Raw genomic sequence first — 12,804 nt, 5'->3', positions numbered from 1 at the left:
AGCGTGTATTAGTTGTTCCCATGATTCTTTATTGTGTCACACTTGATCAGTCTGGAAGGAGAGTATGGAAGAGAAAGCCGTCTGATTGGGTCAGTTTGTGATTGCCATGCGTCGTACTTTTAAACTTACTTTGCTTCCTGCCGTGGCATAGCCAAAGCTTCACCAAACACACTTCATCCAAATCTTCAGAAACCTTCACAGATTTCAACAGCAATCAAAAGCAACACTGTAAGAACAAAAGTTGAGTTCAAGAATTAAACATAATTAAACATTTGAGGATTGATATACATTACACTCTTGGACGTCTAAAGTATATTTTCAAACATTTAAAAATGAACACTAAGGTGCATTTGAATAGTTTTTATGATTTATGTGTGACAGTCTGAATGGGAAAACCTTCTGCGTGGTAAGTGTACCTGTCACCAGGGCTCCTGTTTACATAGCGGAGAGGTGCACACTGCTGCTTACAGACTCTACAGTCAATCCTTGTCACGAAGGAGGTATCCGAGGGCTCATTGTACCTGGGCAGGCCAGCCTCTTTTCCAGGTATTACCCATAACCCCCTGTGGATAGCAGCGTCAGGGCCCTGTCAGTCTCGGCTGCTTTTTTTCTCCACTGATGACACTGCTCTTGCTTAAACTGGGCCCTGGTTGTCTGCAGTTTGGTGATGGGCGAGGCCCAGGCCCCAGGGGTTGTGCATCCAGTATATCAGGGTGCGTTCCCAGTTAGAAATCCCAGCAGTACTCCTTTTCAACTGGCCATGCTGGTTCCACAGACTGCAATGCTGGTTGAAGAGATGGTTGTGTTGGTTTAAGAAAAAAACAAAACCATTCAAATTGACTGTAACTTTCTAAAGGCAGCATTGATATGTATACAGGAATAACTCAACAGCATTGCTTTAAACATGAGCTGGGTTTTGTGTACCAGCTGCAGTACGCAGTATAAATCAGTAAACATTCATTTCAGTTCATCCTCACATCAGCAGTTGCTGCAACAAAGGGCTGGATTTCTTGTTTTTTTACATTAGCATAAATAATTGAAGCAAACCATTCTGTATTTTTCCGTTGTGATGTTTTCCGTTTGCTTTTCCTCCAGTTTGCATTGCATTTGTAATTACAGTTTGGCAACGTGTAAGTTTCAATGCCAAATGTATCCTCGCTGTCACTGATTTCTCATTTTTTCATTTGTTTAATCGAACAAAGTGTGTGCTCCATTTATATTAATGTAAAAACCTTTATATGTGTTTGAATAAAAGTTAAGTGAAACACACATTAGCTTGCTTGCATAATGTCGTTTCTTTTTCGGCTTTGGAGAGGTGCCTCATAAAATCAGCAGGTGGCGCTAATATCCTATGGCAGAAAAAACAATTCTCACCGTTTACTGCCTGTAGAGACACGTGGGGAAGCTACATTACCCGCAAGGTTGAGTCTAGTTCCTGTAAGAGGAAAGGACCCAGGGGAGGGACGAGAGTGTGGTTTCTACCGAGGGACTGCTGTGATACCAGCGATGTGTGTTCTTTTAAACATTCCCCCACCCCCACCAAACTGAATACAACTCTGAGACAACACTGCCTTTATCTCTGCTCCACCTGGGCAGGGCTTCTCAAACCCGATCCTGGGGACCCCCTGTGTCTGCTGGTTTCCATTCCAACTGAGCACAACTGAGCACTTTCATTCCAACTGAACTAAACCCTTAATTGAACTGATCATTTGCTTAATTAGACTTTTTTAATTGATTTCAGCCCTTAAACAGTTGCATGATAAGAAAAGTTTAGGAATTATTTTCTCAAATAATACTAAGATAAGGACTGATTTCATACCTGAGCCAGGTAAGAAACAAGCGCTGGTTTTATTAGATGTCGATAAAGTGATTCTTAAATTGTACTTATTAAAGAAAAAACAAGCCTGTAGCCCCACCCTCACACCGACACGCTTTCTACACCCTTGGGTATTGTAAGGTGTTTTACAGCCAATGAAACGCACACGCTTCAGTGAAACACTGCGGCAATGCACATAGTGTTTTGGAATTTGCAGACACGCATTTCAAAACAAATTATTAATGAATGGCATTTCTCCTTTTTTTTGTGCGATTGCAAGACTGAGCCTGAGTGGAGATGGAATCAGACCGATGAAACTCCGATTCCAAAGCGTTATCTCCAAATCCTGCATATCTCAGCAACCACACCCAGACTCCCAATCTCTCTGCATTGTTCAGAGATCTGGGAATAGATGGCCTTCAGAGATACCTTTGGGGTTTAACAGCAAGGAGCCCTTCAAACACCTCTTTACACGCTGCTCTGCGTGTGCAGCTTCAAGTTATTCCTTCAAACACCTCTTACACGCTGCTCTGCGTGTGCAGCTTCAAGTTATTCCTTCAAACTCCTCTTTACACTCTGCTCTGCGTGTGCAGCTTCAAGTTATTCCTTCAAACACCTCTTTACACTCTGCTCTGCATGTGCAGCTTCAAGTTATTCCTTCAAACACCTCTTTACACTCTGCTCTGCGTGTGCAGCTTCAAGTTATTCCCATCATTTACTGGCTGCACCATTAGCACTTTATTCCACATCATTAGTTTTTTTTAGCATTTTAGTTTAAAGGTCCAGCAAATTCCTAACTGCAGTAAAGTTTATTGTGCCATTGTTTTTTATTCATAGTAACAACATTATATTATTTATAACCAGCTTGATACCACATTCATACATGCGTTATTAATTATTGATAGCAGATTTGTTAACTAAAATGTTCTCAAATCTTGATGGTGTAAATGGTGTAAATGTATCAGGGGGTTGTGCTTTATGAATATGCCCCATAGATCAGAGTGATAATAGCTGGGTCTTGCATCCCAGCCTGAGTTATTTAGAATTTACACACGGTCACATTCACAATACAAGGCCCCTGTGCATGTGGGTCCCAGGCTTCTTGTTATAAGACGCCAGAGTGCCAGATTATTCCTGATACACACAAGTCATTCACAGCTCAAACTGACATTATCTGCGCATTTGGGTGAGGAGGCAGCCCCACTCCCCACATTGTGCGTGGGAAGGATGCTTAATCACAATAGACAGGTGTTTATTCACAGCATGGTCATACAAATAGGATGGGCTGCCTGTCTGTGAATACTAAACGCTGGCTTGAAAGGGGGCTGTTATAATGAAGTCAATGAGGTCTTCATTAACTCAGTAGCATTGTATAAAAACATCTCTACGAAGCCCTTCTTAGTATGTGTGCTAAAAAAAAATGTTACCTTTGTATTGAACCATCCCCATGTCTTGCATTTTTCCAAGCAGAAATCTGTCAGCACTCTTAGGCCTCTTGAAAAGAACTAGCGTAAGCTAACGCTATGAGATTCTATAGAAGAACAGGCGTGGCCAGGCGTGCAACAAACAAAGCACTGATTGCCTGCTGCCTAAAGCTGTCTAATGTGGCACAGACGCATGAAAAAGAGCTTGAATGGCTATATGACGAAGACAGATACACATGCCTTTGTATAGCAAGCCAGAACGCTGCTTGGAGCTCGTATTGGGTTTGATGCTGAGCGCTGTGCTGTTGATGTGAAGGTCACTGGGTTATTAATAGCAGGTCTGCGCGCTTCTTAACTGGTTCCCTTTCCACGTGGGAAACAGTGAAGCCGAACCCCCAAGGACACTGCCGGCTTGTGCTTGATTATTTGTTTCTTCCAGGTTTTTACGTTGTATCGTCAGGCTCATCAAATACCACAGCTTTGTGACTCGAGCCCGTTCACATTTGATATCCACAATTATTCTGAAGCCACTGCTAGACTTTTATTTTTTTTTACTTTACCATTAAAGTAGGTCCATATACTGCAGAACAGGAGCAGACAACTCCAGTCCATTGCAGGTTTGAAAGGTAGAATGAATTGATAAAGTTGTTAGGACCCGATCAAGAGTTTAATTAGTTCATTTTAATAGCTAAGGACATGGTTGGAACAAAGCCTTGGACTGGAATTACTGAAACTGGAGTGTGTTACCACTATATATTCCAGTATATTTTACATTTTGAGATTAAAAGCTTGTTGTTTAATCATAAACCACATACAGCTACATTTCACTTTTGTCAAATCTCACTGCTCCCGGTCACTCTTGCGTCAAGGAGACAACTGTCAGCAAGGAAGGAGCCATTGCAATCAATATCAGGAAGCTCTCGACATTCTCATCCTGAGATATACAGGCCTCACAGCAGGCCCTGAAACCATGGCAACAGACTGCATTCAACATGTACAGTACATGGTACCATTTGATTCAATTCTATCTCAGGAATATATATACAGTACATATGCAGTAGCTCCCATACCTATATGTATGTATTTGTTTAGTAACTTAAAAGTGAAACATTAACCTTGTGAGGTCAACAACTCCCAATAAATACAATAAATACAGGTGTTAAGGAGCAGTTTTAGATGGGTATGGGTGTTAAATATTTCTTAACTAATGTATTCTTTTTGTTGTTTAGATTCAATTTGTATAATTTTTTGTTTTAGTCATCACACCCTGGGGGCTTTTTAAAACGCACCAGTTTGCCCTCTTGGGGCCTTAGTATCACTTTTAGAAACATGTCTCCTCTCTAAGTACAGCTGGCACACCAGAGGGAAGCCGTCAACCTGTCCCCCTGCAAGATCCAGAGTCACTATGATGCAACATTCCACAGCAATGCGGCAGAATTCGTTGCTTAGGTTCGGCAGTTGAAAATAGGCTTGGACATTTCCTATAGGGTAGCAAAAACAGGGAAAAAACGAATTGAATTAAATTAAAAATTAAAAAAAAACCATTATATTTAGTGTTCCGGTTATTTAGATACTCAGGTGAATGCATCCTTTTTATACCCTGTATAGGAATATTCGTCCTTTGAGAGACAGGCAGAAGGGATCAGTGCACCCACCCCCAGTGCTTATATAAGATAGCAAGTTGCTACCACAATAGTGCATGAGTGATTCATCAAGAATGACATGCAATGAAAAGAAGAAAATAATAACAATGATCTGTTCTTCAGAAATATTTCATTCTAGTGAGTTTGTCATGAGAGCTGACAGCCCTTGTCCAAGCTGCAGTGTGACAAGCTGTTCATTCGGGGCTGGGAGTCAGCGTCGAGAGTGGCAGAGGTGTCTGTGACGCGCGCTCCCACTCACTGAAGGCTTGAAACCACAGGCTTGTCAGACACACAGAGTGGGTGTGCGGGAGGGAGCTGGGAGAGGAGAGGACACTGCAGACGCCACAGAGAGAGGTACAAACAGCAAGGCTTTGAGATAAATAAGGACCGTCCTACGGCAGCAAACCAAGAGGGGTCTCCTTCATCCGTCTGAACAGCAGCAGATCGAAATAACGCCACTGTTTGACCATGCTTGACAAAAGTACCAACTGTACAAAAGAAAGTCTGTGGACACATAAAACCTCCAGAACAATTGGAATCAAATTACACCAGGGATTGAGAAAGTACAGACACAATGCCAAAAAGATACCATTTCTGTTATTGTGGCCAGACTAAATATTAGCATTAAAGACACTGTTTGCAAAAACGAATAACTAATTTCTGTAGTAAGTTAGTACATTTGTGTGTGCAAAGCTCAATAAATGGCCAATCTAATACTCTTTAGCTGAATTGTGAGACATTCGTCTTTGAGTCATGAGGTCTGCAGCTCACCTTCCTCCATTCAAGACAATGAACAGCTGGTACCTGTGATCATTTGTATTATTATTACTAGTATTGTTTAAAGATGTTTAGACAGGACAGAGAAGCAATGCCTGCTTCCAGCCTCGTGCTGGGAGTCTCAGGCAAGCCAAGGTTCTGGGAATGTTGCTGTGATGCCTTGGTTCTTCATCGCCGCTGTACTTCTGTAACAACCACACTATGAAAACCATCGAGATAACCTTCGGTTACCAGTTCACTTATAAAAGTCAAAGTGAAAAATGCGCCTTCATATTCGTAAAGTGTTGCTTTAAATTACTATTACGCCCAAAGAAGAGACTTTTGAGGGCTTGGGTACAACAATTAATGTACGAAACAGCGTCAATTCTTCAGATCAGTTCTAAAAGAGATGGATGACAATTAGCCTTTTTTTAGGTTTCGTTAAGCATTGACTGGTAACAACCACATAGAAACTAAGCCACTGCAGACACACTGTATATATATATATATATATATATACAAATATATTTTTGGATGTCCCATTATGAGACTATAATGGAAAGCAATTATGGCAATAGCAGAGCACTCTGTTTTGAGTTGGTGCTAAAAGCAGTTTTGCTTATATAAAAACATAGCTGAGGAATAATGCTGACCTGTTGAAGCTGTAATTGTTTGAAATGTAGCCTGGGAATGTCTGCCTGTGACTGTTTATAGAGCAGAGCTGACATGTAAAAAAGCACTGGCACTGCTGGCAGGGAGGTCAGGGGAGCGCACTGATTCATTCTGTAAACGCCTTGTCCTTTTCATCTATAAATGACACCATTCTGCCAGTGCCGACTACTGCTTAGCAGACGCGGTTTCTTTTGAACTATACTGTAGCAATACTTTATGAAGCAGCAATGGGATGATTTATACAGGCGATATGGGGTAATTTTAATAACATTACAAGGGAAACGTTGAGGTGATTCAATTGATGGAAACCAGAATACTTTAAATCATTATAGAGTGTATACCCTTCCTGGTGTTCTAGGTACATTTTTAGAAACAGGAATTCATGAAAGAGACTCACAACTCTTGGTACACACAAGTGGTCCTATTTTATCCCTTTCAAGTGAAGTGGTTTTGGCGAGAGACCACATATTCTTAATTCATTCCTATTAAAGCATTGTGATGTATGACTGAAACCATTATATTTTACATTCCTGGGAAGTGCCCTCTAGTGGAAAAAACAGAAACAGACCAAATCAAGTGATGTCATAGATAAAAAGGCAACCAGGAAGTTCGGTCCAATCTGGGGTTTTGAGTTTCCTTCTGAAATTGGATGCTATTTGATACAGGTTAGTTTTTTCTGGGTTTTTTTTTATGTGTTTCTTGTGGGGAATAACTGTTAGATTTGGAAATAACTGAAAAATGAGGGGAAAATCAAATGTAGTATTTCTACAGCGTCTGAATTATGTGGTTTCATTCGTGTATCACTGTGAATACAGGCTACCATACAGAGAACACTTGATTTTGTTTGGGTTTTTTTGTTTGTTTTTCCAGCACTTATATTTAGTCTTATATTGCAATTATGCTATAATATATGAGGAGTTGTAGTGGTTGTAGTTCAGATCCATTTCATAGTATATGTAGCACACCGTTTTCATTTCAATAAAATTTTACAGAAAATAAAGCAAAACCTGTTCTTATTTGTAGGGATAGATGGCAGGCAGGAAGTTTCATGCAGAGGGGGTAGCAAAACTCACTGAAGATTTACCCTCAGGTCCAGAGTCAGGGATAGATTATGATGAGGAGGATATAGAAGGTAAAGAGTGGCTCCCTGGCTTCCCCAGTCACATTGACTCAGAAATGTGTGACCAAGACACAGCTGAGGATGAAGCAGGACATGAAGAGAGAGAGGACAGTGGTGAGGAAGCAGACAGTGACAAGATAGCAAACAGTAGAGAGGAAGAGGAGCTAGAGCAAAGAAAGCAGGCAAAGAATGCCATTGCTTTACTCATTCCAGAGTGTGCAGAGGTTGCTGGCCCAATTGCTGTAGAGAATTTAGAAAGTCCAGTGGAGTTTCTCATGTGCTTGTTTGATAAGGAACTGTTTGAGCACATGCCCATGAAGCCAGTGAAGAGAGGTTATAAAATCTGGACAAGAGCTGACATGAACGGCTCTGTGTGCGACTTCAAGGTTTACACTGGGAAGACCTGAGGGAACCCTGAGCGAGACTTAGGTGGGAAGGTGGTGAAGTCACTCTGCTCCCAGCTGGAAGGAAAGGCCTACCAAATTTACTTTGACAACTATTTCACATCTGTGCCCTTACTGCAAGAAATGAAGGCCAAGGGACTGTACGTTTTGTTTTAAAGCTCCCAAACTGTGGAACTCTTTGATTTCTTCTATTAGAGATGCTGCTTCGGTCAGCATTTTAAAATCAAGATTAAAGACTCATTTTTATAGATCAGCTTTTTTAACCTAATCTAGATATAAAGTTTCTGTTATCTATTTTGATCTGCTAACTTTGTATTTTATTAGTTATTTTTATTTATTTATTTTAATTTTACTTATTTCCTGTTTTTTTTTTGTTTGTAATTGTCCTATCTAGATATTTTCTATTTATTGTTATTAATATCATTGTATTTTGTTAATTGTGTGATTATACTGTTCTGTTCTGTTTCTTGATCATGATACATACTGTCTGTAAAGTGCTTGTAGATACCATGGTATGAAAGGCGCTATATAAATTAAATAAATAAATAAATAAATAAATAAAATAAGTAAATCCCACCACCTCAACCCTTTTGATTTTTGCACAGGGGATATGTAAATTAGGTACCCACTTCATTTGCTTAACATCCCTCATGCTGTCGGGATTGGGGTTTTGCCCCTGTTCTCATCCTTCTTGGCCGTTTTAGATTTTTGATCGGAACACGAAAAACAGTCGGAAAGTTCAAACACCGCCACAGAAGCGCTCCTCGACTGTCTGAAAAGCTTTGATATGCAGGGTCCTGAAGTTCACTACACGCATTTCAATGTGTTCAGCAAAGGCTTCCATTTATATGATTCATTTTTAATTAAAATGATGTACTATTCATCGGTATTATTATTCATGTTTAAATGTCGTTTTAAAAGCTTTCATTTGAATGAGTTAATGGGGCAAAAAGCAAAGGGGCTGTCAGATCCTCTTAATCAGTAATTACAACACTGTGAAGAGAGTTTGTGCTGAGGAGGAACGCATCTCTCGGCTTTGCTTTGTTCCAGGGTCACGCATTGACACACAGACGGATCTTTTTTATATTTAAAAAGCCATTTATAAGCGAAGTCATCCTCAAAAAGAAAGAAAAAACAAGAAACACGTTTATTAAAGATAATAACTCTCAAATTTCTTGAAAAAGGTGTTTTTTAATATAAAAACAGTTTTACATTCAAGCATGATATACATTTTTACTGCAGAAAATAGTTGATATAATAAAAAGAACAGCATATTAAAACATATGCATAATGTTTCACTTTTAGAAAATTGAACCAACTACTGTATGTATCAAGGAAAGAGGTCATTCTGCAGGTCCAGTATTAGGCACACTGTACAGCATTAACCACATCACATTTCAGACTGAACTCTGGGGTTTTATTAACGACTATGCAAAAGTAGATTTATGTAGGTAATAATATATCTGCGATCTACAGTAATTAACAGAAACGTTGTCTGTTTACCGTATTCAGGTTTTTCCTACTTACAATGTTGAATTGTCCTTACTAATGAAAACAAATGAATTAACAAGTCCTCATGAATAGCTCCTATAATAAAGTGCTGGACATGTTAGAAAATGGATGACTTTTAATATTTTACTGGGGGGGGGGGGGGGATATCTTCAACTTACATATTCATTATTATTATTATTATTATTATTATTATTATTATTATTATTATTATTATTATTATTATTATACTGCCTTATACAAATATAGTTAGAATTAGTAAACATATTTTTGACTAGAGTGTGTACTATAGTACTGCGTAGCTCTGGTATTGAATCTGAATCTATAGATTGTTCTATAGTACTCACTAGTACTTTAGTATAGAGCTTTCTTCTCCTAGGTTCTGTATGATGTTTGCCATCATCCAATCCAGAGCCACTCAGAATTATGGCAACATCATAAATATGCGAGAGGGCAGTGCAATTATTAAAATACAACAAGAGGCTTCAATAAGCACGTATTGCAATGTAGCCACACCCAATAGACAATGCCTTCGCGTTATTATGATGAAATGTTCGCTAATTCCTTACAGATGTTATAAGAAGGCGACACTACTACTACTACTACTACTACTACTAATAATAATAATAATAATAATAATAATAATAATAATAATAATAATAATAATAATAATAATAATAATAATAATAACTCAGAATCAGAATCAAGCATGTTGATCTCACGAAGTGTGTTTTTATTTTTTATTTCGCTTTGGAGGAGAGCGCTTGTTTAAAGCGCCGCTTGAGGTCTTGCATGTTGGGTGATTTTGGCCGGGGGATGAGGGAGCCTCTTCGCTTCTCGCCGTTGATGTAGTGAGAGTTCAGCTTGCTCACCTCTTTGCAGAGATGCTGAAACACATCGCTGACGTCCTCGTAGTTCTCGCTGGTGGAGATTTCCAGGAACGCTGCTCCCAGCTCGCTGGCCAGCTGGATCCCTTCGCTCGTCTGGACCTGCCTGGCGTGGAGAAGGTCGCTCTTGTTACCGACGATGATCACTGGCGGCTTGGTGTCCGGGTGCGCTTTGCGGATGTGCTGGTGCAGCGAATGGATGGCTTTGTGGCTGCTGTCCTGTGTGATTGAATAGACCAGGATGAACCCGTCTGCCCAGTGGATACACCGGGAGGCGAGGTCCGGGAGTCGAACCCCTTCTCCGTTAACCTGAGAAAAAAGAGTTACAAACCGTGTTACACAGTCAGGCAGGGTTATGATGTTTCCCATCGTAAACATGTCCACATAGACACTCAGGTGTGGGTCTGGATACAACATAGCGCGATCACAGATATTATCATTCTTTAAAGTGCTTCGCGTTGTCCACACCGTTTATATTTCACACATGTATCTAAAATGTAAACCTAGCCGATAACCGTGCAATCGTTCATTATACAGTTTACATTACACACGCGTCTGTGAACTTCTGCATTCATACACCAGGACTCAGCATAAGAAATCACCTAAATAATGGTACTTACCTGGATGCATGGCGTGTCTTGTATTTGAATTGAAAGCTGATCTCCTTCAAGCTGAACGAGCCTTGAATACAGGTTACCTGTAGTAATAATAATAATAATAATAATAATAATAATAATAATAATAATAATAATAATAATAATAATAATAACAACAACAACAATAACAACAACAATAATAATAATAATAATAATAATAATAATAATAATAATAATAATAATAATAATAATAATAATAATAATAATCACGTAGATGAGTTAGGTTGGTATGTTGTATGGGGACACGCTTGTTTTACCACCATGCATCTACACTAACCCACATCATGTGTAATGTGATTCATACACACCTGTGTTAGACTCGTAATCCCCGATAAACCTCTTGGTAAGGAATCGCACAATCATAGCTGAGAAGAAGCAGAGATGACAATTAATGATGTGGACTGCGTTGGCTTTTACTTGACATAATAATATGAAACAGACAGCACTGCTGTAAATGTACTGGGGTCAAACTGGATCTGAGCTAAATCATCATTTAATTAAACCAGCAGCCGGCGAGTTTGAGCTAAACAGACAAACATGCAACAATATGACTCCATCCCCGCAGGTCTAGTAATGTAAAGTGAAGTCAGTTCCGTGCGTTACTGACAACTGATTACTGAACACCGGCGTTGTTTCAATGTAATGGATTTGATGCTACATTCTTATTGAGAGACTGGGAGCAAACAGTCCCCATATAGTTCAAACTATATTTCTATCTGCATGCATTTGAGTTCAGAAAACGTTAAAATGTTGCACATGCCCGTCCATTACTATAATAATAATAATAATAATAATAATAATAATAATAATAACACTAGAAACGAAACTTACCGGTTTTTCCTACTCCCGCAGAGCCCAGCACTGCGATTTTGATGTCCCGGTTGATAATATAATCCGGAGATTCTGGAATGGGCGCAAGTAAGAAGTTGTTTGACATGTTCAGAAGACGCATCGGTCTGTGCCACGGTGCAAGAGTACGATCTGAATGTGAATGAAAAACAGTCTCTCTGTAAATATATATATGTCCAGTATGTATCCAACACTGCGCATATGCAAACAGAATTCCAGTTGTATAGCTTGCTTTATCGGGAATGTTCAAAGTATAGGAGATTTGCTCCGGTCCGGTGCTGTAGTTTGTTTGTTTTCTCTGTAGATAAGCGCTGTTCACTTTCACTCGCGCATCCAGTCCACAGCCCCAGTGGTCTGGTTTGAGCGTAGCCGGGATTCATCCTTTATGCAGTGTCGGGTGGCAGCACGCGATCCACCTATTTCTATTCTAGCAGCCAATGAAGAGGAGTTGACCTTAGAATTGCGTAAAAGCCTTTTACGCCGAGACGTTACGCATCACTTTTCAACAGCATCAACAACACTCAACCACTCATGGCGCGGAGGAAATGCGGCTAGATACACAAAGGGGGTTCAGTAACTATGCTTTGGAATGCGCTTTCCATCGTAATCGAATAGCAGTCCTATTCTGGAGCTTAGGTATTTTAAGAATGTGATCCTTTGTGGCCCTGTATGATGGTATTATCATGACATTTCACTTGTGGGTCATCTGATAACAAAATAAACGTTAACCAGACTAAAAACCGCATCCAAAAATAACGTGCATTTGCTGTGGGTGTTTGTCACTGGTTTGGTGTTGTTTTCTTCCAAACTGGGCTCTGGTGATTTTGTAGTCTCCATATGTATACCATCACAGGAGAAATCTTATTCATGTTTTAAATATATACATATTCCAGTAAACAGCAGTTTACTGCAGTATAGGTTTTAGTTCTGTGCTGGTGTGGTTCTAGCTATATACAGAGGTTCAATATATTGGCCATGCTTGGTTTAAGTGGGTACGTTTGTGTTTATTAACTGTGTTCATTTTTTGTCAATGGTTAGTTATATGGTAACCTATTAATGAGCTATAAA

The 12,804-nt window shown here is 39.6% G+C and overlaps 1 protein-coding gene across 1 annotated transcript; it reads right to left on the bottom strand.

Moving 5' to 3' along the window:
- Positions 1–9,016: 9,016 nt before the first annotated feature.
- Positions 9,017–12,181, bottom strand: LOC117407536 (ras-like protein family member 11A). Its single transcript, XM_034012668.3, has 4 exons — positions 11,719–12,181; positions 11,196–11,252; positions 10,852–10,928; positions 9,017–10,540 (listed from the first exon to the last, which is right to left on the bottom strand). The coding sequence occupies exons 1-4, from the start codon at positions 11,837–11,839 to the stop codon at positions 10,085–10,087; spliced, it is 711 nt and encodes a 236-aa protein (XP_033868559.2). The 5' UTR covers positions 11,840–12,181; the 3' UTR covers positions 9,017–10,084.
- Between the last annotated feature and the right edge of the window lie 623 nt (positions 12,182–12,804).

This window comes from Acipenser ruthenus, chromosome 8, assembly GCF_902713425.1.
Source record: "Acipenser ruthenus chromosome 8, fAciRut3.2 maternal haplotype, whole genome shotgun sequence".
Lineage (NCBI taxonomy): Eukaryota > Metazoa > Chordata > Actinopteri > Acipenseriformes > Acipenseridae > Acipenser > Acipenser ruthenus.
The sequence above is the reverse complement of the archived record's forward strand: the minus strand, read 5'-3'. Positions and strand labels throughout refer to the sequence as shown.